Here is a 25,330-nt window from a genome sequence, read left to right on the forward strand (position 1 = left end):
GAGTGGTCTCAACCACTGTCTCATGCCAACAAGAGTCCACAGTGAACCTCCCCGAAAGAGAACGCGTATCATAGTCAGTCTCCTTTTTTTTTATCAACCAACTCGCCCATCGACACCTTGTAAGGCGCATTATTATCGCTTTGACGGCGGCCTCGGCACCATTGCCAAATATGAACCGACACTAACCATGTCGAGTAAGTCGTCGGCTATCTTTCCTAGACCAGCCATTCCGCATTATCGCCCGCAACTTCAGATCGCAAGGCTGAGTCACCTAACACGGAATTGATATCCTGGACACAGTGTTCATCCCTGATATCACCCACCATTCATGCCTGCTCCGAGCACTTAAAGGGTTTACTATCCCTTGACATGCTCTTTTGAGTCGACTACAGGGCAAAATCCACCATGCCAACCGCCAAGGGCATCGTGGTCTTCTCCGGCGGCAGCGCTGCCAACTCTCTCGTCGATGTCTTTGAAGCCGTCCGCGAAAGCAAAGACTGCCCTCTGTCCTACATCATTCCCATAAGCGACAACGGCGGCTCCTCTTCCGAGTTGATACGTGTCTTTGGAGGACCGGGAATCGGAGACGTGCGAAGTCGACTGGTCCGTTTGATCCCCACCGATCCGCCCTCGACCGAACGGTCGGCCATCTCCAACTTGTTCAATCACCGGTTGTCGTCCTCGTCTTCGACGGACGCGGCGGATCAATGGCAGAGCATAGTCTGGGGCACGTCTGAACTCTGGCACGGCATCCCGTCGGCGAAGAAGGAGTTGATCCGCTCGTTTCTCAACCTGCTGAACCTCGAGATCATGAAGCGAGCGAGGCCTTCTTCCACTTTCGACTTCACGTCTGCCAGTGTCGGCAATCTGTTTCTGACTGGCGCGCGGCTCTTCAGTGGCAGTTTTGAATCTGCAATCTACTTGTTGAGCAGCCTGTGCGCCATCCCCGACGGGGAAGTGCGGGTGATACCCAGCATCAATTCCAACTTCTCGCATCACATTGCGGCTGGCCTGGCCAACGGCGAGATTATAGTGGGACAGAACAACATCTCGCACCCTGCGGCCAAGACCGCCCTGGAGATGCCGACAGTGTCGCCTTCAAATTCTCCGTCCGATTTTCGTGCCCGCCACCATTCTGAGCACTCTGAGGAGATCGAGGACGCTCATTTGCCCGGGACTCTCCCGACGCTACGGCAGCGAAACATCAAATTCAGCAAAGACCTGGACCAAGACCTCCCAGCCCGAATAGAGCGAATATGGTACATCAATCCCTACGGGCAGGAAATGCTACCCCCGGCCAATCCACGAGTAATCTCGGCCATCAACCAATCCCAAGCTATTATATACTCTATCGGCTCCCTCTACACTTCAATTCTTCCATCCATTGTCCTCAAAGGAGTCGGAGAGGCTCTGAGCTCGACCTCTGCCCGACATAAGATTCTCATATTGAATGGATCCTTGGATCGCGAGACAGGCCCGAGTTCGAATCCTTTTTCTGCATTTGACTTCGTGGAGGCAATCGCCCGTGCTTGCGAACAGTCCCAGGGACGTCTACCGAGAACTAAGCTTCACACTTCGCGGTCAGCCGACACATTGAAGACGTCGGCGCCATCAAGTCCTGCAGCTGCACGACACGGTGAATTCCTTTTCCCCGGCACAAACCGCCCCTCGCGTGATGGTGCTCGAGACTCGATTTACCGCAAGTACGTGACCCATGTCATTCACCTAACTGGAGAAGGCACCCCACATGTCGACCGAGATCATCTCGCCTCTCTGGGGATCGACTGCTTGAAGCTTTACGGTCGTAAGTGCTCAAAAGGCCAGATGTACTACGATTCGCAAGCTCTGGTAGGCGCGATCGAAGCAATCCTGGGCAAAAGGGGGGATGCTATGGCCCTGAGCAGAAGCCGGCGAAATACCGTTGATGCCAATGCCTTGTCTCAACTGCAGGAAGCAAGGACAAATGCTCGAATAGAGGCCCTGAAGACTCCGCGAGACGAATCCCGACCGTGAAGATCATAGCTTGCCGCTCCTGTTACGCAACCATGCGACAAATGGTAGCTTCCATTCAACTCTTCGAAGGCTGTCATGAAAGATGTCGAAGTCCACTTTCTGCAGACGATAGAGCCACAACTGCGTGCTGACAGAAGGGCCCATTATTACACCGAAACCATTGCTGATCTCTTCCTTGGTCCTGTCGGCAGACATCTTGGCACCAACTTCGTGCTTGTCGTATTCATGACCTTCATCATGCATGTGTTCAAATTCGTGACCAGGACCTTGATTTTCCCGGATGCCTTTGAGCATGGCACGGGCAGTTATGAGATGATCGGAGGCACGGGTGGCCACCGTGAAAACCGCATCGCGGAGACCGGAAGCGTTTGCTCCATTTCGAAAGATATCTTCTTCTTGGACACCACTTTGGGACATGACGTCCAAGGGTAGCGTTATAACGCCCTGTCGTTCGCGGGCAGGAGCGCCGCCCATTCCGGGGGGGTTATTAGAATGCATGTTAGGTGGAGGGGGGAAAGCTAGCAATGGCACTCCACGGAGCACAGCCACTATCCCAGCTGCCTTCCCAATGTGAGAAGCCAAATGATCCACGGTCAGAGAATTCAGAGGAAAAGCCGACAGAGTTAGATATAGAAGTGTCGAATAAGTTGATTCGGCATAGGACTCGAGCTCAGCCAAGTTGGTGAAGCCGGGATGCGTCAGTTTCCTATCTCGGGCTGTGATGATGCGATGAAACCAGGTTTTGTTGAGCCTATATCCTTGCTTTAGATATGAACCAAGCAATATGGCCACAGGTTCTAACGGAGGCGCAAGATTAAAAGTCTTGTCGATGGTGTCCCGCCAGAATTGCATCCTCATTGCTCCGATCTGTGGCATTGACACCACGTCAGGTATTCTGGCCAATTCGATATTAAAGGCGCGGATAGCAAAATACGCTGGAAGCATGTGCGGTTGAATGAAATGGGCCAGAGTGTATGATGGCGAGTCATAGTTCCTGGTATATTCAATGAGCGACCAGCCCCAAAGTATCCATAGTGTGTTTGAGCTTACCGAACAAGATTTGAGCAATACCCTTGCGCCTTTTTCACATCCGGCGAATCTGGATCGAGCGAAAGCGACATCCTCGTACTTGCCGTAAACGTGCGGTATCTCGGACTAGATCCTCCACAACCTAGCTGTCGCATTGACAACAAGGCTCGGCCATGCTTTCCAGCAAGAGCCATGTTGAAGTTTTTGTGTACTTGCTCTCACTGCCTGACTCCTGGTGTTGACTGCTCAGCTCAGGGTTGTGGCCATTTCGCCAACCAAGAAATTTAAGGGACACACATTCTGAGTCCCATGCCCAAAGGCTATCGGTGTGAAAAAACAAGGGCTAATATGATTTATGATTGTACTGACTGGACGAAACGCTCTTAGAGCTTGTGGAGAAACAATAAATTGGCTCGTCATGACGTGAAACCTGGATTCGCATCACGTGCGGGCGCGTCGAATCAATTAACGCGTTTCCTTTCCACATTGAACAGGATCTTTTCCCTCCGCCACTGATATTGGAAAACTGGACGCTCCCATGGACATTGATGTACGCCCGCGAAAGAAGAGACGCTTTTTCGTCGATGATCCTGAGGCTCTCCCTGAACATGCTTCCTCATCCGTGAATGCGTCTAGCAGACCTACATCCGCCACCTCATCTACCGATCATGACTTCGAGTCCTGTCAAACGAACCCCACGGACGTCCAAAGCGCTCTCGACAACGAGAAGCCTCATGCCTTTGACATCGACGTATTCCGCGCGTTTGTCGGAGAAGATGTTTCTCAGGATGTCGTGGACAAGGTTGAGGCTGCGTCTAATGGCAATCTCGAGCGAGCAATCAATATGTACTTGGACGGGTCATGGAAAAATGCCACCGCGGTACAGACAAGGACATCACTTCCTTCGAGGAGTGTAGATTCTTGGCTGAGTGCACCTACTTCCTCCAACAGCCTTCCCACCGCACTACCACAGGCCACATGGAAAGACGTCACCTCCAAGACAGCATCCCTAGCCACGATGCCCACTGAACGGTATGTTGGGTCATTTGGTGTGGGAGCATGGATGACAAAAAGCGGCACACACCTGTTGGCACACGGTGAATCGGTGAGGATAGAGAGGTCAAAGATCGCTCCTAAGACAAAAATTGGAAGAGGTGGGAAATTGGTGGCTCTGATAGGCCGGAATCAAAAGTCAGACGTGATCACCCGGTTTACAAATGCAAAAGGTGAAGAGCTGGGCCGTCTGCCCGAGGAGACGGCTTCTTGGGTATCGACTTTGCTGGACCAGAAGATCTGCCGCTTCGAGGGAACCTGCGTTTTCGCGCCTGATCGTGTTCGAGTCAACGATACAATCTACCTGCAGCTTCGTGCATACCTCCTCAAAACAGCTTTTGAGGCAAATACCTTTGTCAAGCCAAAGGATGACAACCGCGCCACGGGTTTTTTCGAAGAGAAGGAGAGCAGCGACGAAAAAGACCTTCGATTACGGCAAGTGGCTCTGGTCAAACTATTTGAAGAAGTCAACCTCGATCCAACTACAAGCAGCGAGACAACTTCCAAGCACAAGAAGCAAGGTCTACTCAGAGCTGCTGAAATGGCAGAGCAGTACGACAAAGACAAGGAAGCGAAGAGCAAGTCAGGCATGTCCACTCCCATCTCTGAGGACGAGGAGGGTGAAGAGTTGGAGGAAGATCAACTCGATACCCTCTACCGGAAAGCACAGTCGTTTGACTTCAACACCCCAGAAGCTGAACCGGCACCAACTTTCCAATTAGACTTACGGAAATATCAGAAACAGGCCTTGCATTGGATGCTTAGCAAAGAGCGAGACGAAAAATCCGACAAGCAACAATCAATGCACCCGCTTTGGGAAGAGTATACTTGGCCCACCAAGGACGCAAACGATGAACTACTTCCCATTGTCGAAGGACAAGACAAGTTTTATGTCAATCTCTACTCCGGGGAAATCAGTCTTGACTTCCCCGTCCAGGAACAAAACTGTTTGGGCGGCATTTTAGCCGACGAAATGGGCCTGGGCAAGACAATCGAGATCTACAGCCTGATCCATTCCAATCGTTCACAAATTGACCTGGAAGCTGCTGGTCAGGCCATGACATCCGTCAATCATCTTCCCAGACTGCCTCAAACATCTACATCAGTCGAAGCGGCACCCTTCACGACGTTGGTCGTGGCACCTATGTCCTTACTGGCACAGTGGGAGAGTGAAGCTGTCAAATGTTCGAAACCTGGCTCTCTAAGGACTATGGTCTACTATGGCAGCGAGAAGTCGGTCAATTTACAGACCCTGTGCTCTGCCACAAATGGTGCGTCTGCTCCAAATGTCATTATAACGAGTTACGGCACCGTACTTTCAGAGTTTGGACAAGTTTCAACTGCTGGAGGAGATCGCGCGTCTCATGGTGGCCTCTTCTCCGTGGACTTTCATCGGGTTATTCTTGACGAGGCCCACACGATCAAGAATAGGCAGGCCAAAACGTCCAAGGCGTGTTATGAGATCAAGGCGAAGCATCGATGGGTTTTGACTGGGACACCCATCGTCAATCGCCTGGAAGACTTGTTCAGCTTGGTTAGATTCCTCAAAGTTGAACCTTGGAGCAACTTCTCCTTTTGGAAGACATTCATCACAGTGCCCTTTGAGTCCAAGGAGATTGCACGAGCTCTCAATGTCGTTCAGACTGTCTTGGAGCCCCTGGTGCTGAGAAGAACAAAGGATATGAAGACCCCCGAAGGCGAAGCGCTTGTGCCACTTCCTCCTAAGTCCGTCATTGTTGAAGAAGTCGAACTCTCGAAGACAGAACGGGAAGTATATGATCTGATATTTACGCGGGCCAAGCGCGCGTTCAATGAGTCCGTCGCGGCCGGCACTCTCTTAAAATCGTACACGACAATTTTTGCACAGATCCTACGCCTGCGGCAGTCTTGCTGTCATCCTGTGCTGACTCGGAACAAGGATATTGTGGCAGATGAAGAGGACGCTGCAGTTGCGGCTGCGGCTGATGAAAACGGGTTTGCCGACGACATGGACTTGCAAGATCTCATAGACCGTTTTACCAAAGACAGTGACCTTGCAGAGAAGGAAAACCCCACATCGAGGGACCCAATCACCACGTTCACTACCAATGCTTTGCGCCAAATTCAGGAGGAATCAAGTGGAGAATGTCCCTTGTGCTTTGAAGAGCCAATGATTAACCCTGCCGTCACTACTTGCTGGCACAGTGCCTGCAAAGAGTGTTTGGAGAAGTCGATCGCGGTCCAGACGGACAAAGGAGAAGTCCCTCGCTGCTTTTCATGCAGAGAAGTTATCAATCCGAGAGATGTCTTTGAAGTTGTTAGGCACAACAGTCCGCCTGTGTCCTCTGATCCTGAAGGAGACATGTATGCAGCTGATGAGAATGTGACGAGACCTGGCAAGATTTCACTCCGTCGATTACATCCATATTCACCATCTGCTTCAACATCAGCGAAGATAGCGGCGCTGCTGCATCACCTGTCCGCGCTACCCCGGGCTACCAAAGCGGTGGTGTTTTCGCAGTTCACGTCCTTTCTCGACCTTATTGCTCCACAACTTACCAAACACGGTTTCTCGCATCTGCGATTCGATGGCACCATGTCACAGAAGGTAAGAGCACAGGTCATTCGAGCGTTCAACGCAGAAAATGCATCCGACCCCAAAGCTCCTCGCATCTTGCTCCTCTCTCTCAGGGCTGGTGGAGTGGGTTTAAATCTTACGGCGGCGAGTCGGTGCTATATGATGGACCCGTGGTGGAGTTTTGCAGTTGAAGCACAGGCGATCGATCGGGTGCACCGCATGGGTCAGACACAAAAAGTGGAGGTGATCAGGTTTGTGACCAAGGAAAGCATTGAAGGAAGAATGCTTCGTGTGCAAGAGAGGAAGATGGCGGTCGCTGGAAGCCTGGGTGTCGGCCAATCAGGGGGAGGAGAAAATGAAGAGGAGAGGAAGAAGAGGCGGATCGAGGAGCTGGAGATGTTGCTTGGCTGAGTTGAAAACCGGTCTTAGCCGTTTTGGAAGAGCCCTTTTCCGATGGGATAGACAATTGATGCAGGGTTAGTCATACAGTGTACAGGCGAAAGGAGGTAAGGAGATAACCTGGTGCAATCTCCTTGTAAAAAGCAGTCTCTCGCGTCGCCGAACACAGGGCGTTTTGTGGCGTTAGTTCCGTGCAGCACCCGAGCGATATGTAAAGTAAGGAGCAATTGTTGCATGTGAGAGAGACGACACGTGACGAGAATAGACAGGAAAAGAGGGCGAATCCGTATGACATCATCTTCATTGTCCTTGTCCGGCACTCACGGTTACATTTTTCCGTTTACAGGTCAGACAGTCCTGGCTACTCGGTGCTACTGCAGGTACACGACAGCTTGGTCAGCAACAAACCGCCGAGGTCATTTAGGCAACGGCGAAGAAGTCCAGTTGGAAGGGCAGACGCGCCGCTTTGCACCGCCGACAATGGGGTTGAAGCGGCCGCATTTTGGAGACAAAGACTACCCATCCAGGGGTCGTTGAGGTCAAAGATCTGGTATCAATCAATTGCGACCCGAAAGGCATTTCTTCGGCTTGCACTTACTTCATCGTACAAAAGATGGAGTGGTGGGAGGTTTTCCGAAACGTCTCTTGTCCTGCCAGGTATAAAAAGAGGAGGATGACCTTGCCCTGTCATCTTTGAGATATCAACAATCCCTTCCCAAACAAAACAGCCTCACAAATCCATAACACACTGAAAACATATAGCACGAAAATGTCAGGCCTCAAACCTCTTGTTCTCTTGACTGGACCCAATGGGTTCGTGGGAGCTCATGTCCTCTCCACACTTATCGGCCACCAGTATCGTGTCCGGGGCACCTTGCGCTCCCTTTCCAAATCCCGCTTCATCGCCGACAAATATCCCGAAGCCATCAAATCGGGTGACCTTACCTTTGTTGAAGTGCCGGACATCCAAGCCCCCGGCGCGTTGGACCGCGCGGTTGAAGGAGTCGACTATATCTGTCACGTCGCCAGCCCCTATTTCACGTCTTCCACCGACCCGATCAAGGAGCTGGTGGAGCCGGCCGTCAACGGTACTCGAAACGTAGTGTCTTCGGCGTTGAAGTCCACGACACTGAAGAGGATGACCATTATGAGCTCTTTCGCCAGCGTCGTGGATCTTTCCAAGAATCCGCGACCAGGATACAAGTACACCTCAGACGATTGGGATCCGGTCACCATGGAGGAAGCAGCAAAAGATGGATTTTACGGCTATCACGCTTCCAAGACCTTTGCTGAACGAGCAGCGTGGGACATGTGGCGAAGCGCAAGAGAGAAGGGCGAGGTCACATGGGATCTCGTGACTTTCTGTCCGCCAATGGTGTACGGGCCTCCGATCCAGGAGGTAAACGTTGCGAAAGGAATCGATGGTTTGAACACGAGCATCAAGAGGCTTGTCACTTCAATCCAGGGCAAGGACCCAAGCTTTGCGCCAAAGGTCGCAACCCCAGGGCTGCCTGCGTGGGTGGACGTGAGAGATGTGGCGGAAGCGCATTTGAGAGGTTTACAGTTGGAGAAGGGTGTGAGTGAGAGGTTTCTCCTCTGTGGAGGAGTCAACTACTTTGAGGACGGGCTGGCTGGACTAAGGGCGAAAGGAGAGAAAGGCCTGGGAGAGGAAGGTGCACATTGCGATTCGCGAAACCATTTCAGCATCGACAGAAGCAAAGCAGAACATGTGCTGGATCTGAAGTTTACGCCATTTCAGAATACGGTCGAGGATTCGTGGGAGGCTGTCAAGAAGCTGGGCCTGATTTGAAGCATGGAAGCATTTGCAGAGGGCGGGTTATTGACAATCATTTGGTATGGTTGACAAGACGTTATCAAGCCAGGGGTTAACCGGTTCAGAAGAGTTCAAGAATCGTCTTTCTATTCGCGGTAGTGACCGCCATTCTCTTGGAGATCCTTTGTGTTGAGCAGTGTTCGTATGCAGACACATTTCTCTTTGTCAGGCCCAGTGTCAAGTTGTTCAATTTCAGCTGCGAGTCAAAACTAGTCAGGCATGCGATGCTCGTCCGAAACTGGCGACATTCGACGATACAGGTTGCTGAGAAGATTCTCCTAAACGGGAATCATGCATGATTTGTCAGATGTCTGTGGGCCAGTGAGAGGAGGCACAGAGGTCTGGGAGGGTTGAGATTTCGCTTTCCGATGAGGATCGCTATCGAGATCTGCATCTGGACAAGGGCACGAGTTGGCTCGGAGGGGAGCGTGCAGAGATGTCCTCATCGAGAGGACTATCGCGTACTCGTTGCGGTTTGCGCAGAGAAATTGAGACAAAAAAAGAGGTGCAAAGGCCGAAAGTTGGAGGCTTGAAGGTGAGCGAGGAAAATAGTTGAGCCTCGCACGAGGAAACGATCTCGCGCGGGGATAATTGAATGACATATGATCTCCATGTCTGACAAGGAGAATTACTGCCCTCGCCCCTCGGTTGCCCGCGAGCTATTGGTAGCATGCGGCATAGAAATCGTCTGTCAGACATTAGTCTCTCCTCTTCCTCCTGCGGCCACTAACCCCGTTGGAGTCTTCGCGCGATCGACTTTCGCGGTTGATGACTTTATCCGGGAATATCATCGCCACCACCACCATGCACGATGAAATACCATCCTCTCACTGTCCACTCTGCTCCGGCCTCTCCATCCCGTTGCCCTCGTTGCCAACTTCCACGTTCTGCGTTAGCTTTGCATCACACACTCCTCCGGCTACTGCTTCCGCATAGCTCCTGGTCCTCGATCTCGTCAGCAGTGCCCTCGTGTGGAATACAGAGCTCTAGGTCGAGGACCCGTGGTCGGCAAATGGTATGCTTAGTGGTCTCAGCCACACCCCAGGTATGATGTGTACTTGTAGAATGCATCGGAGGCGGGGTGCTAGGTACAGAAAGAGCTCCGATCCGCCGGCCTGATAGGTGGATAGGGACATGTCGCACTGGGATGACAGTGACTGAGCTGCCAATGGTAAAAGCTTCACCGGACAGCTACCTACCTACGTAGTAGCTAGCCTCGTTGACACTCGCTGCTGAATACCATATATGAGACTGACGCCCCGAGGCCGAGTGCAACCAGCTTCTGTCCCACTCACCGACTGATAAGTTTTGCCCGGCCCCTCCGCTCGTTTTCTTGCTTGCTGCGCTTTTATCTACTCAACGTTCTTCCTGGGATCCTTCTCTCAGTCCCTCCTTCACACCAATTACACGGTCGGGCACCGTTGTTACGACATATCCCATTCCGCTCGGTGGCAACATCCACGACCTAGAGATTTTCTGAGGCCTTCCTCTTCAAGATGCATACTGACGTTCGGGCCAGAGAGCTGCATCACCCTATCCAGGTTGACCTTGCCTATTTCTCAGAATCGCAAAAATTATCACAAACTGACCATGATCTGTGTCCAGCCGGAAGATGAATGGAAGCTCGAGCAAGGCCTTGCAGCCGCCGAGCTGCCCATCCGCGACCAGACTCTCCCCGAGGGTCAGTTTGTCGAAGACGTAGCGCTCGACGAAGAGATCATCAAGGAGCTTGAGGAGGCTCGAGAATATCTCGAAAAGGAGGACATTGATCCCAATCTGGTGTTTGCCGAAGAACGCGAGGGCTGGCACGGGTGAGCATCTGCATAATTCCGGACCACAACCAACGAACCCCGACTGACAGGCGAATGCTAGATACATCGAATGGGAACAATACCCGGAGAAGAAGGCGCTTGCGCACAAGATCATGATCACCAACAAATTCCCTCCGCCGCCCGAGTTCCAGCTGGGTCCTATTCCGAACACAAACCCTGTCCTGGAAGGTGTTCGCTGGAAACAGTGGCACAAGGCCATTGGAGGCCCTCTGACTTCTGTCCCCGAAGAATCATGGCTGCGAGTGATCCAGGAGAAGCACCCCGAGATGCTGCACCTATTGCAGTTCCCCTACAACGGTGAACCCCCAAAACGCCTGGTCACTGCCAAACCAGTCACGCCGAACCCGTTGCATTTCATCAGAAACCACGGTGGAATCCCTGATATCGATGCGGACGCATGGGAGCTTAAACTCGATGGCCTGGTCAAGCATCCCCGTACTTTTACTCTAAAGGATCTTCAGAACGAAGAGATCTTCCCGCGGATGGAGAAAATGGTGACCATCCAATGCTCTGGTACGCGCCGTATCGAGCAGATTCAGATGTACGCGGGCGAGGGTGACGAGATGATCAACGCACCCTGGGCAGAAGGAGCCATCGGCACGGCTCGCTACGTGGGCGTCTCACTCAAGAAGGTCATCAAGCAGTGTGGCGGCATGGCCGACGGCGGGAAACATCTTGAATTCCACGGGGCGGACACCTACTTCAAGCAGAACGAGGTCATGAATTACCTGGTCAGCGTGCCGTGGTCCAAAGTCAAGGCCAACGAGGTCATGCTCGCGTGGGAGATGAACGGTGAGCCTCTGCCCAAGATCCACGGTTACCCTGTGCGTCTAGTTGTCATGGGCTATATCGGCGCCCGCTCCGTGAAATGGGTCTACCGCATCCGCGCGCTACCCCACCCGACCCGGGCCCCCGTCCAGAGCAAGGAGTACCTGTACTTCAACCAGCAGGTGGGCAAGCACAACCAGCTCCCGGTGATGGGGATCCAGATCCAGGAGATGCCCGTGTCCAGCGCCATCATGTCACCGTGGACCAAGCAGGTCGTGGTGCACGAAGGCAAGATCGCATGTAAGGGCTGGGCCTACTCAGGCGGCGGTCGATGGCCCGAGCGAGTTGAGCTCTCAGCAGACGGTGGCTTCTCGTGGTACTCTGTTCCGAACGAGAACCTCTCGACCAAACACAAATGGGCGTGGCGGACCTGGGAGTTCGACCTGCCCTGCGACGTGGAGGGGTGGATTGAGATTGTCGTGCGCTGCTGGGACAACAGCCTCAACACGCAGCCGCTCGAGGTGCGCAACTCGTGGAACTGGGGCTTGCATGTGACGTCGTCGTGCCACCGCGTCAAGATCTACAGCGTCAACAAGAGCCGGGAACTGACGCGCAAGAGGATCGAGGACTTTGCAAAGAGGGGCGAGTCGCTCGTGCCCATCACCCGACCGACGGAGTTCCAGACCATGACTCCGGACGAGTACGACGAGTGGTGGTCCAAACATGATCCTCGGGACGTGGATGAATGAGACCGCCACCCCTAGACAAGGGAGGTCTTATCTAGCGGCCGCGCAATCTTGGACGTCACTACACTTAATCATAAAGATGCCTATGCCGTACGATGGGGATGGTACTTAGGAGTCACTGCTAGCACGGGGAGATGAAGGAAAGAGAAAGTGGTGGGGACCACGATGTTGACGACTACGGAGACAAGGACCTAGCACAGATACTGTAGTATCCATCGTACTTATGATATCAATAGTGAATTCAAGTTTATCATCTTATCATAACGTGCGCGAGAGATAGAGAAGGGGGGTGGGGGGTTGGATGTTTAATTCTTCGCTGGACGGACAGTCCTCGACTGGATCTTCACGGCATTGCACGACTTTTCGCAATCACCAAGAAACAACGACAAAAAACATCAAATATTTCGAATCGATGAGAGCCTGCCTGCTAGCTAGCTATTAAGCTGCTGCAGCAGCCTCGTATCATTGCTCCATAAAAATAGAATACCCATGTACCTAGCTAGGTATGCCCTGCGAAGGAAGTAAAAGCACCGGAGAATTTTCCTCGAGACTCAAGACACCAACAACAACATGACAAGGGAGACACCGTTGACTGAATCCATAACGTCGACGACCCAAAATCCGCATACGCTTTTTCATGCTTCGGGTCCGTTTGTCCCCTCGTATCAAAAAAAAATGCTTCGCTGTCAAAGTTGAACCATGCTGGGGGGTATCATCAATACTTTCTGTAGTCGGAAACAAACAAAAATCCAAAATAGGCCGCCCCTAAGCCGTACACCCTCAAGAGTGTCGGCGAAAGTGTTGAAAATCAAAATATGTTCGTGAATCGTATCGTTCCAGTTCGTGTTGTGGATCGAAGTGTGTGACGCACTCCAACGGGAGATAGCGAACGGATTGTAGCACAAATTGGATTCGCTACGGTCAGTTGCTTGCGAGACATCTTCATCCGCGTTGCGAATTCGACGAGGTCCCTTCTCCATAATCTTCGGCAGGACCACTTTGCTCATTATTCCGAGACTCGCTTGTAGATCGCAGCGCATATTGGGGCGGCTCTGCACCCAACTCATCGTTCGTCATGCCACCCAAGTGCCGTCTAGGAGGACTCAATCTCCGCGACGATCCCTCGCCGTTTGAATTGTCTCTCGTCAAATGATGGGGTCGATCACGCATGGGAAGCCCCGTGTTACTAGCCCGAGGTGATGATGGTGGATTGGAGTGTTGAGAGTGCATCGTTTCCAGGTCTTCGTACTCGAGCTCTGGTCCGTGGTAATCTTCCATAATGGCGCCACCCCAGGCACCATCATTTCTATCTGAACTGCCATATCCTGGTGGGCTCGGGGGAACATCTTCGTAGACAGGCGGCATTTCTTCATCCCAGCTGATGCCCATGCCTGCACGTTCGGTGACTATCAAGCCGAACTGCATTCTCAACACACGTGCAGCGCCAGTGGGAGTAACCAGAGAGGGGTTCTTATTCGGGCAGAACTCTTCCGCAACAATCAACTCGAGCACCAGGTTGTGCTTGACTTCGATCCCTGAAGCAGACTCGACATCGCAAGTAGCCCTGTGGCTCGATTTGGTGGCGAGAGACGCTTCGAATTCCATGGTGATTTCTCCGCCAATGGTATCAAAGTCAGTTTTCCAGCCGCCTTTCAGCTCATCATTCCCCAGCACTCTTGTTTCAGAGTGCTGGATCGACTTCCCTTCACTGACTTTGTGGGCATGTTTGGCGCATGGCGTCGAGGTGACCTTGGAATGCTCTTCGATCCGCCAAGCCATTTTCCTCAGCCGCCATCGAACCTGGCTTTCGGCTCTCTTCTCCACGACGCCACTCATCGACATGGTGACAGGGAAGACTCCAATGGGATGGACGATGGGAGGCAGCTGAACGCGGCCAGTGAGATTTGTCGGTGGGAAAATTCGGATGCTGGACTTGTCAGGGCCGGGTTGAATGGCGCGAAGAAGGGTGAGCGGATGGTTCAGGACAATCTTCTCGCCATGAGAAGTGATTGCGGTAGCCACGAGTGAGTATTGGATCGAGGCCAATTGAGACTGTGTGGAGGCAGGAAGTTGACCAGGAAACAAATAAGAGTAGGGGAATTGGTTGTCATTGCTCGCGTAAAAGGTCTTTGGTTCGGAAAGAAACTCCCACTTCTTAATGTCTTCGACTTTCTCGCTGCAATCTCTGCAGTCTTTACCGACGGGCTTCTTGGTAGTCGTGGTTGCTCGCAGGACCATAGTGAACTTCTCTAATCGAAGCTCGCGCGCGGGGTCGTCAATGAGCAACTTCAGGCGACCCGATAGCAAGGCTCCTGTGGACGTGCTCGGAGTTCCGAAAAGTACTAGAGGAGGGGATTCGATGACCATTTCAAAACGACCCGGCTGAGTGGCAACGACTCTGGGCGAGTGACCCGAAGTTCTGTCCTTGGATTTGCTGGCATGACGACCGGTCAGCGAAAGACGTTTCTGATTTCGTGAGTCACGATCTTTGAGTTCCTCATGTTTCTTGTCCTTCTTTGGATGGAGTAGGGATTCCATGGAGAAAGAGGGTCTTCTTGAGGATGGGTTGGAGGGAATTTCGAAGTGGTTGGCGGTCAATTTGCGATGTAGCGCATTGACGACGTCGTTGACAGTACTGGGTGCTTGTCGTGGAGAGGTGGCGGTACCGTGGTGAACTTGGATGCGCGATGGCATGATGCTGCCACTAAAAAAAATGGACAAGAACTAGAGTGGGTGACGCAACGCGCGCAGAGCGGGACACCAAATGCTCGCGAAACACGTAGGCGAGTTCGGAGAGAGGAAGGTGAGTGGGGGGCGTTAGGGGGATGAGGTAGCCGGGGACAAGGGCTTCAGTTGCCAGATACAGGGAAGACTCTGGAGAGGCAAAGGGAGCCACATGTACCCGCGCCTTTGTCTGTGCCTGCGCCTACGCCCGATGCCTCTAAAATTTCTTGTTGGCGCCAAAAAGTCCGGGGGATGTGCAGGTGGCTCGATGTCGTCTTCGATCTTCTCCGACTTGATCTGGTGATATTGAACTTGACAAGTTTTCTTGCGTGAGAGAGCGGAAGAAGTTACCAAAGGTTGAATGAGAGACTGTCGAAGAAAACTTTTTTTTTTTGAAGTCATGAGCCACATGTGCCTGTCTTTGTATGTTCAGCCGTGTTGGGCGCTCAGTGACCAAAAGAGCAGGGCTATGAATAATGGAAACTCGATCAGGTCAAGATCAAGCGCAGCTACTGCAACCCGGAAACCATCAAGTCTCTTTGTTGTCCTCGTTTTTCCTCATGCCACTGCTGGTACGACCGTGGTCCACCGCCTGGATCTTTGCACCATTCCTCCCAACTTCTCCGTGAAACCTGATGATAGATGAGCCAAAGCTGACATCACGGACATCGCGGACACCTTCTCTTTGGGAGATTTGTTCCGCCAAACAGTGAAGCGAGTTGGGTGATTTTCATCGCCGATTGGGTCAGACTTGTCTCCGTCCACACGCAATTCAAGCGCCAACTGTTGACATCCGTGTGATTCACAGGGCAGCTGACTACTCTCTACGGTTTAGGTACTGGTGGAAGACCTTGTACGAGGCGTCGCCGACGAATCCCTGCTCTTCCTGCTCCCCCCTGGCCACCGCCATCGCCTCAAGCAAACCGCTTCCAAGTACCCAGACTAGCAAGAATCCAATAATGGCACCTAGAAAACGCCACTCTTGCTGTACCCCGCAAACTTGGACAAAACATGATTGATTCCTTTGCTGCCTCTACTCGGTACACCGACCCCTCTCTTGACCTTGGTTATAGAGTTTGAGATGTTCAAAATTTTCCGGCACGCGCGGATCAGGGCTTTCGATCAGCCTTTGGGCAGCGGCCAGGACCTGGCTCCCATTGTATGTCGCAATGTCTGGGTGACGGGGACACGGTCGCTATTACCAGCGGGCTAACAAGAGAAGTCAAAATACCTGTACAAGTAGGGTGACATTTGCGCGACTGACTCAGATCATGTCGCCATTTTGGCTCGTGCGCACACTCGTGCTACAGAAAAATTTTCCATGTGTCGACGGAGAAGGTGTTCCGCTGGATCTCACTCTGCTGGTAACTTCGCCGTTATTACTCCATCATTACTCGATGGAATCCACTGCAAAATCCAATGCCAACGCCTTATGTGGCCCACGAGCCTCCCAACTGATTTTTGTTCGTACCACGGAAATTTTCACTGTTTCGCACCAGCAATAATACCGTCGGGCTTCTCCGACCCCAGTCAGACCCGCGCAAATGGCCACTATGAGCGGCCCGAAGTCCAGACGCGGACTCGGCGGGAATGCTGGTACCAGCAGGTCGTCCATTTTTTCAATGATTTCGTACCATGTCGTGATTCCGCTCCAATTACTAGGTGGATTCTAGAAGCAACTTAGCCCGCGATCTGACACTTCTCCTGCGCTACCTTGAGCACGTTCCAAGAATGGCATCCGCGGCAGGCTGCGTCCTTGTACGACCAGGCCAAGGCGCCTTTCAACATGTGTCGGTCACACGCGAAAAGGGGTACATTTCTCAGCTTCTCCGCCATCTCCGGGGCATGGACACGGACATGACTGTTGCAAATTTCAAAAACCCTGTTTAGTCGAAATGGCGACTTCTAGCCTTTCCGTTGCTATTGATCGCGTGCTCTCTGCTGTCGACCATCACAAAATCCCGTACCCGTACCACCAAGCATAAATCCCTGGCCCTGCCACTCCAGCCAGTGCCCCCAGTAATCCCATTTCAAGAATCGCCCAGACCCACAGCGTACCTACTCCTGGCGCGTCCTTCATGACTGCGTAGTACCCCTTGTCGTTGGTCAACTGGATCAAGTAACACCCCGCGACGTTCGCCGTGACCACGTAGATGATGGATCGGAGAAGGACAACCCAGTACTTCACCGAGGGCGGGACATTCGTGAGTGACGAGGGGAGGAGGTGACCGTGGAACAGGGCGATGAAGAAGGCGAGTGTGGGGAGCGCGACGAACACGGTCTGCATGATCAACGGCCGGAAGTGGACTTGTTCGGCGTACTGGTGCATAGCGAGCACGGAGAGGGTGAAGTGGACCGCGCTGAGCGACGACGCGAGCAGGAGCGTGTCGAGCCAGGGATATTCGCTTTCTAACGACGAAGACAGTAACGGCGGCACTTCCGACGAGTCCGACTCTGCGATGAGTTCTCCCCCTTTCCCAATCTTGACTTGCACAATGTTCTCCGGCTTGATTGCACCACCAGCATCAATGCCCTTGGCGCCTCCAGACCCCGAGGACATCGTTGAGGCAAGCTGAGCCTGTCGTTCGGCGGCGATTTCGAGCAGCGTCTTTGTCTTGCCCTTGTTATGTTCTGGTGCCGTAGACCGATCTGGTTTTGAGAGCGGGATGTCATCCGCACTTTTGATCGCTTTGGCCGTCTCCTTGGCCCGCCTCTGCTTGCGGTTCATGGTTTCACGACGTAGTAATCACAAGATTATAAGAGAAGCGAGACGAAACCAAAAGTCCTCGCCGTCGTTGCAATGTGTGTCGGATCCCTTTTTTTCGCACCGGGCTTTTTGGAAGTGATATATGCTCTTCTCGAGGGTATCTGAAGAGCAATCGCCGGCGGATCTATTGTGGGGTTACTTATGTTGGCAAAGGGTGCACAGACCATGTAAGGAGGTAGGTCCGGTAGTTCATTGTAGGGGAAAGATGTGATGTCGTGAAATCGATGGGTTTGTCGTCTCTCACTGCCAAGAGATACGTACGCAGGCAGCCTTGCCCCTTTTACATGGTCCACAGCCTCGTCAACCTCGGGGGGCAGCATGGTTCTTCGTCCTCATATACGCAGACTCTGCCTGTTGTGACACAAGTATTACAAATAGAAAACAATGGTCTGCTATAGTGACTGTCAATCAAAACCTCTGTTCTATCTGACCTTGCCTATCTATACCTTCCGTCGTCGTGGCCGGGCATTCTTCTCCCTTCTCTTCTCCTTCAGCCTCCTCTCCTTGACCATGTGATCGACGCTTCTGATCTCCCTTTTCGCATTCCCGCCCGCTTGTTCTTCTCTCTCTTTCGCGCCCTTGGCCTTTTTCACTTGTTTCTCATAGTCCCCTCTCAGTCTATCCGGCTGTTTCGGTGCTCTTTGCGATTTATGCTGGAATTTCTTTCCCCTGCTACCGGCAGAACCCACTCCGTTCGCGCTAACGCCGGAGTTCTTCTCTTCCTCACCTACTCTTCCCAGCCTGTTCACTCGATTCGCCTTCATCCACCGTTCAAAACGCCCGCTTCTAAAACTCGCGGCAATTTTGGCTCCAGACTCTCCCTTCACAAGTCTCTTGCCTGTCTTAGATCCATCCTCGTCATTGTCGCGCCTCACATACTTTTTATGCCTCTTGTCCCACCGCATGATGGCTCTGTTCTCTCCAAAAGTCTTGGACGATTCATCTGCTGCAAGATCCATCGTGGCCGTGCGCGCAGATTCCACAAAGCTGGTGCCCAAATTTGTATTGGAACCGGAGTGGACGCCGTAGGCGCGGTCAGAAGTAAGGTCATGTGTAGTGGGCTGGTAAGACATGAAGTTCTCGGGATCGCGAAAGTCTCCATCCGTGCTGCGTGATCCAGACTTCGATGACTTTGGTGTTCGGGATTTCTTGGAGTATGGTTGAGAGAAGGTGATTTCCAGATCACTTAAAGAGGCTTCCGACATACCATCGACATCGTTGTCACTATCCATAAAACCTGACTCAACATTATCTTCTGCTGAGCCGAATAGATCGCTAGTTTGAGCAACTGCATCGTCTCCGAGTTCTGTCCGCGTCTGGGAAGCATCCGCGCCCTTCTGCTTCCTACTATCGAAGCCAGACCGAATCTTGCGAATAGCGTCCACCGCATCCTCGTTATTCTTTCGCCCGCCACGCCGAGCGCCAATTTCAAAGATGGATTCCTGAGGTCGGAAACCGCCCACACGTGCAAGCATCTTCTCTCTTTCAACTTCCATGTCATCTGTCGCATCGTTGAATAAAGAGTGCAGTTCTGACCAGCCTGGTGACGAGACAAGTTGTTTCGATCGTTTCGCACTTTCTGAGGAGGCGGCGTTCCTCGTCCGTTGATATAGTTTCTCGCCCTTTGATGCCACATTTCGGAGAGCCGAGAGATCGGAATCACTTTCTAATGATTTTGTCACCCATTCGCAACTGGTCTGGATTGCCTCTCGTCGAAAACTGCCAACCACAACATCCTGTGCGAAGTTGACAAGGTCGCTGCTCGGTGCTCGACCAAGTACCAGTTTCCGGCCGAGGAAGAGTTGCAGATCTAGCAGATAGGGTGTATCGGAGTCTCTGACAAGACTATAACTCCAGCCCCTCTGGCCCGCTCGTGCAGTCCGTCCCACACGATGGACAAATATCTTGGGTTGCGAGGGAAAGTCGTAGTTGATGACATTTGCGAGCACCGGGATATCGATACCCCGGGCTGCGACGTCGGTGACAACAAGGATATTTGTCTGACCACTCCGAAAACCCTGGACCTGGGATTTTCTGGCTATTTGGTCGAGCGAGCCATAGACGTAGGAGACTGCATAGCCTGCCAGACGTAGTAGGCTTGCGATGTATTCAACGTGGTGCTTCGTGGCGGTGAAGACTATGGTGGAAAATGGGTTGTGACCAAGTTTATTGCTGCCGTTGTCTTCAGTTGCCTCGCGTTTCCTCTTCTTACTGTTCAATCTCTCAGTTGTCGCAGAAGTCGTGGTTGACGAGATCAATTGGGATCTTGTAGGCATTTTGATAATGTCTTGGAGGATATGAAGTAAAGCCCCTTCTTTTTCAGATGACTTCAAAGTGAAGAAGGCACTTTGTAAATCGGGGGATATCTTGCTGTCTGCATCAAGCCTGACCAACATGGGATCCTGTAATCCTGCCCGGGCGAACTCAACCAGTGACTTAGGTAGCGTAGCAGAAAACAGGAGAGTTTGCCGCGATGAGGGTAAGGCGTGTAGAATTTCTGTGAGCTGGGCTGCAAACCCCATTTCAAAGAGTCGATCGGCCTCATCAAAGACAACATACTTGACGCTCATAAGGTCCAGATTCATTTCGACCTTCAGGTGAAGGAATCTCCCTGGAGTGGCAATGATGATATCCGGGTTGTTAGACATGGCCGAAAACTGGTCTTCCAGGCTGTCACCTCCCACCAGAAGGATTGACCTGAGATCCGTGCCCTTGCCTAGCTCTTTTACCACTTGTAATGTCTGCAAAGCCAACTCTCTAGACGGCGACAGAATCAGAGCTCTGGCACCGACTTTCGTGCTGTGTACCTTGAGCTTTTCGATCATAGGAATGACGAAAGCCGCCGTCTTTCCGGAACCAGTCCTTGCCATACCCACCACGTCCTTTTCGCCGAGGACGAGAGGTATTGTCTTGCGCTGAATCGGCGTGGGAACAGAGAATCCTTTCCTCGTTATCGCTTTCAGCAGATTGGCATTGAGACCCATGGCTTGAAAACCACCACCTTTTTTCACAGTGCGCCCTTTCAGATTTGCACCTTTGCGATTCGATGCCGCTTGTTGAGCGGCGATGAAGGCCTCTTCGTCAATCCCGGAGTCATCTTCCATGACATCCAAGTTGTCCCCTTGCAAATCCCCATTTTGTCCATTTGGAGAGTCCAACGTAGTTTCGAGGTCGCCTCCGAACAATGCGCTGCCAATGTCAAATTCGTTCTCTGAGCGGGCGGGCGAGCCCGATCTAGGAGGCATCGTGGCATAAGAATCGAGACCTGTGCTTCAGAGATTAGTCATGTGTGCGCACGTCCCTGGCAAAATACGCCATTTTGGTGGTGGCATCCACGCAGATGCGGTGTAGATTTGCCTGCGATAAACATAATTCTAAAAATTATTAAATTACGATTTGCGCCTGGTGCACTTATGATGGTCTGTAGAGGGGCTATACGGTGGATCAATAATTTGTCTGCGGTGAGTGGCGAGTGGGTGGAAACCACTTTACGCGTTGGGAACGCGTCGGTGTTGTGAGTTGTATTTTTTGGCCTTCGACTCGTCAACATCTCAACGCTTGAGCAAACCCCGGATGTGAGCACAATGAGTATGTACACCGGGCCTCTATGCATCTTAAAGCCCACTGACGCTGGCAGATTACGGCTACGATAACCAATATACGACTTCATACGGTGCTCATGGAGCCGCAGACGGTGGCGGCTTCGTGGCTGGAGAGCCTCAGAGCAGCCCTGCTGCAGGAAGGGTACGTCGTTCGCCATGGGTCCTAGACTCAAAGATCATGACTAACCTGTTGTCTGAAGGGAGGCTATGGAAAAGACACTGTCCGCCCGATGACGATTAAACAAATACTCGACGCAGAACAACCCCATCCAGATGCTGATTTTCGATCTGACGGGGAGCCATTCAGCCAGGTAAATCGATCGCATAGGAATCTAAATATTTATCGCTAACGTTATTATGTGCAGGTCACATTCGTTGGCCAAATCCGCAGTATAAGCACTCAGCCGACAAACATCACGTATAAAATTGACGACGGGACGGGTCTCATTGAGGCGAAACAGTGGATTGACGGAGAGTCAAACAACGCAGAAAAGATGGACGTTGACTCAAACAAACCCAAGTTGGTGGAAGACGGCTACTGTCGAGTATGGGGTAGGTTAAAGGCGTTCAACAACAAGAGACATGTCGGGGCACATATCATTCGTCCTATCACGGATTACAACGAGATCAACTACCACTTGCTCGAAGCCACGGCTGTTCACCTGTTCTTCACGAGAGGACCGCCCCCGAATGCCCAGTCGAACGGACAGCAGAGAAATGCGCCGGCGAATGGGATGATGGGGAATGGAATGCGCCAGGAATTTGCAGCTGACGCCCAACTGGCTCATTGCTCACCATTAGCACGGAAAATTTTCGCAACGCTCAAGAACACACCGCAAAGCAACGAGGGTTTGCACGTGCAGATGATTGCATCTGCAATGGGCCTCTCAACAAGCGACGTGTACAAGGGTGCCGAAGAACTTGTGGCTGCCGGTAAAATCTTCACAACTGTCGACGATAATACATGGGCGGTTCTGGACGGGTGAAGTAGATAAGATGCGGCACTGGTGACGGAAGTTCCACGGAGACTTGGGTGATCGATTGCAGGGGAGCGTGAAGGGATTTTTTGCCGCGACGCTGTACGATCCGATGATAGGATGCATGGCAACTCTAGGTGAAGGGTAAGAAGCCAGAGGAGTTAATGACTGCAAGCTGTTTTCCTTCCATGATCAATGTACGAATACATGTGAGCCGCCCATCGGGGTATGGCTTCAAGTTCGGAGAGATTGCCTTTGGAGTTAGAACTCCACAATTGTAGGCAGCATGGAAGCCAATTATCGCCCCACGTATCCACTGACAACATTGCATTGTCTGCCTTTACGGCTAAATTCCAGCGTCTCCAGCATGTAAGAGCTCATGTCTGGGGAGCAACGATATGAGGCACGGGCAGGGAAGCGATACCGAGCGGTGCGACGTCATTTTGTAAGTGAAATAGGTAGGATTCACTGCGATGCTGAGGCTTCTTTTATAAGATCCAGGTACCCCAGAGCCCTGAGGTCCTTCGGGTATTCCACACACGCGTGCAGACAGCATCAATAGACCAGGTACGGCTACGTGCCTGATTTGAAAGCCGAACCTCGTTTTCCAATGCCATGGCCACTCCGACGTTGCCGTATGTCTTCACATCCCTGAACAGCCCCTTGGTAACCCGATCCGATGTCGTACAAGCCTGCAAATCATTATTGACCCCTCTGTTGCCTTTCTTTTCTCCTGGGAGGACGAGGTTACGTCCCGGGGCTACGGCAACCCGTTATGATGAAGCAGGTGCGCAGCTCGAAGGGTTCACACGACCCATGTGGGGGCTAGGTGCCTTGCTGGCCGGTGGTGAGTCGTTTGAAGGCTCCAGGCTCTGGCTGGAGGGGATAAGGAACGGCACAAATCCTGATCATCCGGAGTTCTGGGGTTGGTCGAAGGATATGGATCAGAGAATGGTGGAAATGTGTCCGCTCGGGTTCGCTCTCTGTGTTGCCCCAGAACATTTCTGGGAGCCGCTGAGTGAGAGTGAACGCGAGAATGTTCGCAGGTGGCTAGATATCAACAAGAAAGAGATGCCGAACACAAATTGGCTGTGGTTTCGTGTCTTTGCCAATCTCGCATTGATGAAGAATGGGGCAGGGTATGATGCGGAACGACTCGAAGCTGACCTCGACCACCTTGATACCTTCCACCTTTCTGGCGGCTGGAGCAACGACGGCCCACCTGACACCCTTCAGATGGACTATTACTCTGGCTCATTCGCAATTCAGTATCTTCAGTTGCTGTACGCAAAGCTGAATGGCAATCGGGATCCCAGAAGAGCAGGAGTGTACAAAGAACGGGCGAGGATGTACGCGAAGGATTTCCTCCACTACTTTGACGAGCAAGGTAAGGGCTCCCAGTGGAAATAGGATCTTGTTTCTGACTTTTCCAGGGCGAGCAATGACCTTTGGTCGGTCCCTTACCTATCGCTTCGCGATGGCCGGCTTCTGGGCTGCAGTCGCTTTTGCAGACCTCGACCTCAAGCCACCTCTCAGTTGGGGAGTGGTGAAAGGCATCCTCCTGCGAAACCTACGATACTGGTCTCAGCAAAAGGACATCCTCAATGGAGCCGGGATTTTGACCATTGGCTACGGGTATCCCAACCAATTTATCTCCGAGAACTACAACTCGCCCGGCTCGACCTACTGGTTCATGCTCTCGTTTGCAGCATTAGCCTTACCAGAGTCACACGAATTTTGGCGAAGCAAAGAAGAGCCATATCCCTCCGAATCGATACCGCAGGTTGTTGCACTAAAGCACCCCAAACACATTGTGGCAAGAAAAGGAGGACATACTTTTCTACTGTCTTCAGGACAGATGTGCCACTATCCCATGAGAGCTGCAGAAAGCAAATACGGAAAATTCGCATACAGCACAGCATTTGGGTATTCCGTCCCTACTGGCGGCTACTTTATTGAAGCCATAGGGGGTGATAACGTCCTTGCATTGTCCGACGACCAAGGCGAGGCGTGGAAAGTCCGTAGGAAACCGCTCAACGCAAAGCTAGAGAGTATAGACGACAGCCCGGTGTTGTTTTCTGAATGGAAGCCATGGGCAGGTGTCAATATTGAGACTTATCTGCTGCCCCCTACCGAGACTGCACCAAACTGGCATCTTCGGGTACATCATATCACGACAGGCAGCAGGAGCCTGAAGACGAGCGAAGGCGCGTTTGCACTAAATGGCGTGTCTCAAAAGGATGAACGTGAGATACAACAGATGGACACAGACCAAACCGAAGGAAGACAGGCAGACAACGGCGAAGCAGTGGTGGTGACCAGAGGCGGCGCTGTTGGTATTATTGAGTTGCACCACCACGAAGGTCGTGCCGGCCGGGTATTGGACGAAGATGCGAACAGTAACTTGATGGAAAGCAGATCAGTCCTGCCTAGCCTGGCGATGGACATACCTGCGAATGCGGATCTTTGGATAGCGACTGGTGTTTTCGCTATGCCCTCAAGTGTTTCGGACTATCGCAAGAAATGGCAACAGAGCTGGATGCAGCGACCACATATCCCAGACTGGTTGAGGAGCAGAATGGTCTAGAAGGGCTCATCTGGATAGCTTGTGAGGACCCCACAACACGCACGAGGTGAAACTGGTTTTGTCAACAACCAAAGAGGGCTGGCAGTACGAAGCCTTCTTCGTCCGACCAAGTGCAAGATTCTCCGTTACCTCTTGGTTCTCTGGCGCTCCAGCTGGCATCATATGACTATGGCACCAAAGACTCCCGTCCATGGATCTATCTATATACATCAACTCTCTGCTCCACCGTCAACCTGTCTGACGGCTGGCTCCCCAAGCTCAAGTGAGACGTCTGTCTTGTCCATAGCAAACATATTGGACTATATTCGGCAGAAGATTGTACCGAAGCCTGTGGAGTTGATGGACAATCATCCTCCTTTGCCCCAGTTATGGCTATTTATCCATCAATTTATCCATGATTTGCGGGCGGATCGCCGTCGTCCCGTACCCCAGGTGGAGTGTC

At 52.2% G+C, this 25,330-nt stretch overlaps 10 protein-coding genes across 10 annotated transcripts; 6 read left to right on the top strand and 4 right to left on the bottom strand.

The window, feature by feature from the left end:
• Nucleotides 1–405: 405 nt before the first annotated feature.
• Z517_01878 (uncharacterized protein) lies at nt 406–2,013 on the top strand (the record flags this gene model as incomplete). The annotated part of the gene is made up of 1 exon (XM_013434834.1): nt 406–2,013. The coding sequence occupies one exon, from the start codon at nt 406–408 to the stop codon at nt 2,011–2,013; it is 1,608 nt and encodes a 535-aa protein (XP_013290288.1).
• Nucleotides 2,014–2,016: 3 nt separating this feature from the next.
• Z517_01879 (uncharacterized protein) lies at nt 2,017–3,236 on the bottom strand (the record flags this gene model as incomplete). The annotated part of the gene is made up of 2 exons (XM_013434835.1): nt 2,017–3,007; nt 3,064–3,236. The coding sequence occupies 2 exons, from the start codon at nt 3,234–3,236 to the stop codon at nt 2,017–2,019; spliced, it is 1,164 nt and encodes a 387-aa protein (XP_013290289.1).
• A 344-nt stretch (nt 3,237–3,580) lies between these two features.
• Z517_01880 (uncharacterized protein) lies at nt 3,581–7,063 on the top strand (the record flags this gene model as incomplete). Its single annotated transcript, XM_013434836.1, has 1 exon — nt 3,581–7,063. One exon carries the CDS (start codon nt 3,581–3,583, stop codon nt 7,061–7,063), a length of 3,483 nt encoding a protein of 1,160 aa, XP_013290290.1.
• A 757-nt stretch (nt 7,064–7,820) lies between these two features.
• On the top strand, nt 7,821–8,861 carry Z517_01881 (uncharacterized protein; the record flags this gene model as incomplete). Its single annotated transcript, XM_013434837.1, has 1 exon — nt 7,821–8,861. The coding sequence occupies one exon, from the start codon at nt 7,821–7,823 to the stop codon at nt 8,859–8,861; it is 1,041 nt and encodes a 346-aa protein (XP_013290291.1).
• Nucleotides 8,862–10,475: 1,614 nt separating this feature from the next.
• Nucleotides 10,476–12,234, top strand: Z517_01882 (uncharacterized protein; the record flags this gene model as incomplete). Its single annotated transcript, XM_013434838.1, has 2 exons — nt 10,476–10,696; nt 10,758–12,234. 2 exons carry the CDS (start codon nt 10,476–10,478, stop codon nt 12,232–12,234), a joined length of 1,698 nt encoding a protein of 565 aa, XP_013290292.1.
• A 939-nt stretch (nt 12,235–13,173) lies between these two features.
• Z517_01883 (uncharacterized protein) lies at nt 13,174–14,925 on the bottom strand (the record flags this gene model as incomplete). Its single annotated transcript, XM_013434839.1, has 1 exon — nt 13,174–14,925. One exon carries the CDS (start codon nt 14,923–14,925, stop codon nt 13,174–13,176), a length of 1,752 nt encoding a protein of 583 aa, XP_013290293.1.
• A 1,981-nt stretch (nt 14,926–16,906) lies between these two features.
• Nucleotides 16,907–17,683, bottom strand: Z517_01884 (uncharacterized protein; the record flags this gene model as incomplete). The annotated part of the gene is made up of 1 exon (XM_013434840.1): nt 16,907–17,683. One exon carries the CDS (start codon nt 17,681–17,683, stop codon nt 16,907–16,909), a length of 777 nt encoding a protein of 258 aa, XP_013290294.1.
• A 479-nt stretch (nt 17,684–18,162) lies between these two features.
• Nucleotides 18,163–20,967, bottom strand: Z517_01885 (uncharacterized protein; the record flags this gene model as incomplete). The annotated part of the gene is made up of 1 exon (XM_013434841.1): nt 18,163–20,967. The coding sequence occupies one exon, from the start codon at nt 20,965–20,967 to the stop codon at nt 18,163–18,165; it is 2,805 nt and encodes a 934-aa protein (XP_013290295.1).
• Nucleotides 20,968–21,306: 339 nt separating this feature from the next.
• On the top strand, nt 21,307–22,310 carry Z517_01886 (uncharacterized protein; the record flags this gene model as incomplete). The annotated part of the gene is made up of 4 exons (XM_013434842.1): nt 21,307–21,310; nt 21,360–21,466; nt 21,525–21,635; nt 21,690–22,310. The coding sequence occupies 4 exons, from the start codon at nt 21,307–21,309 to the stop codon at nt 22,308–22,310; spliced, it is 843 nt and encodes a 280-aa protein (XP_013290296.1).
• Nucleotides 22,311–22,916: 606 nt separating this feature from the next.
• Z517_01887 (uncharacterized protein) lies at nt 22,917–24,888 on the top strand (the record flags this gene model as incomplete). The annotated part of the gene is made up of 2 exons (XM_013434843.1): nt 22,917–23,688; nt 23,735–24,888. 2 exons carry the CDS (start codon nt 22,917–22,919, stop codon nt 24,886–24,888), a joined length of 1,926 nt encoding a protein of 641 aa, XP_013290297.1.
• Between the last annotated feature and the right edge of the window lie 442 nt (nt 24,889–25,330).

The sequence above is a fragment of the Fonsecaea pedrosoi genome, assembly GCF_000835455.1.
Source record: "Fonsecaea pedrosoi CBS 271.37 unplaced genomic scaffold supercont1.1, whole genome shotgun sequence".
NCBI classification, from domain to species: Eukaryota; Fungi; Ascomycota; class Eurotiomycetes; order Chaetothyriales; family Herpotrichiellaceae; genus Fonsecaea; species Fonsecaea pedrosoi.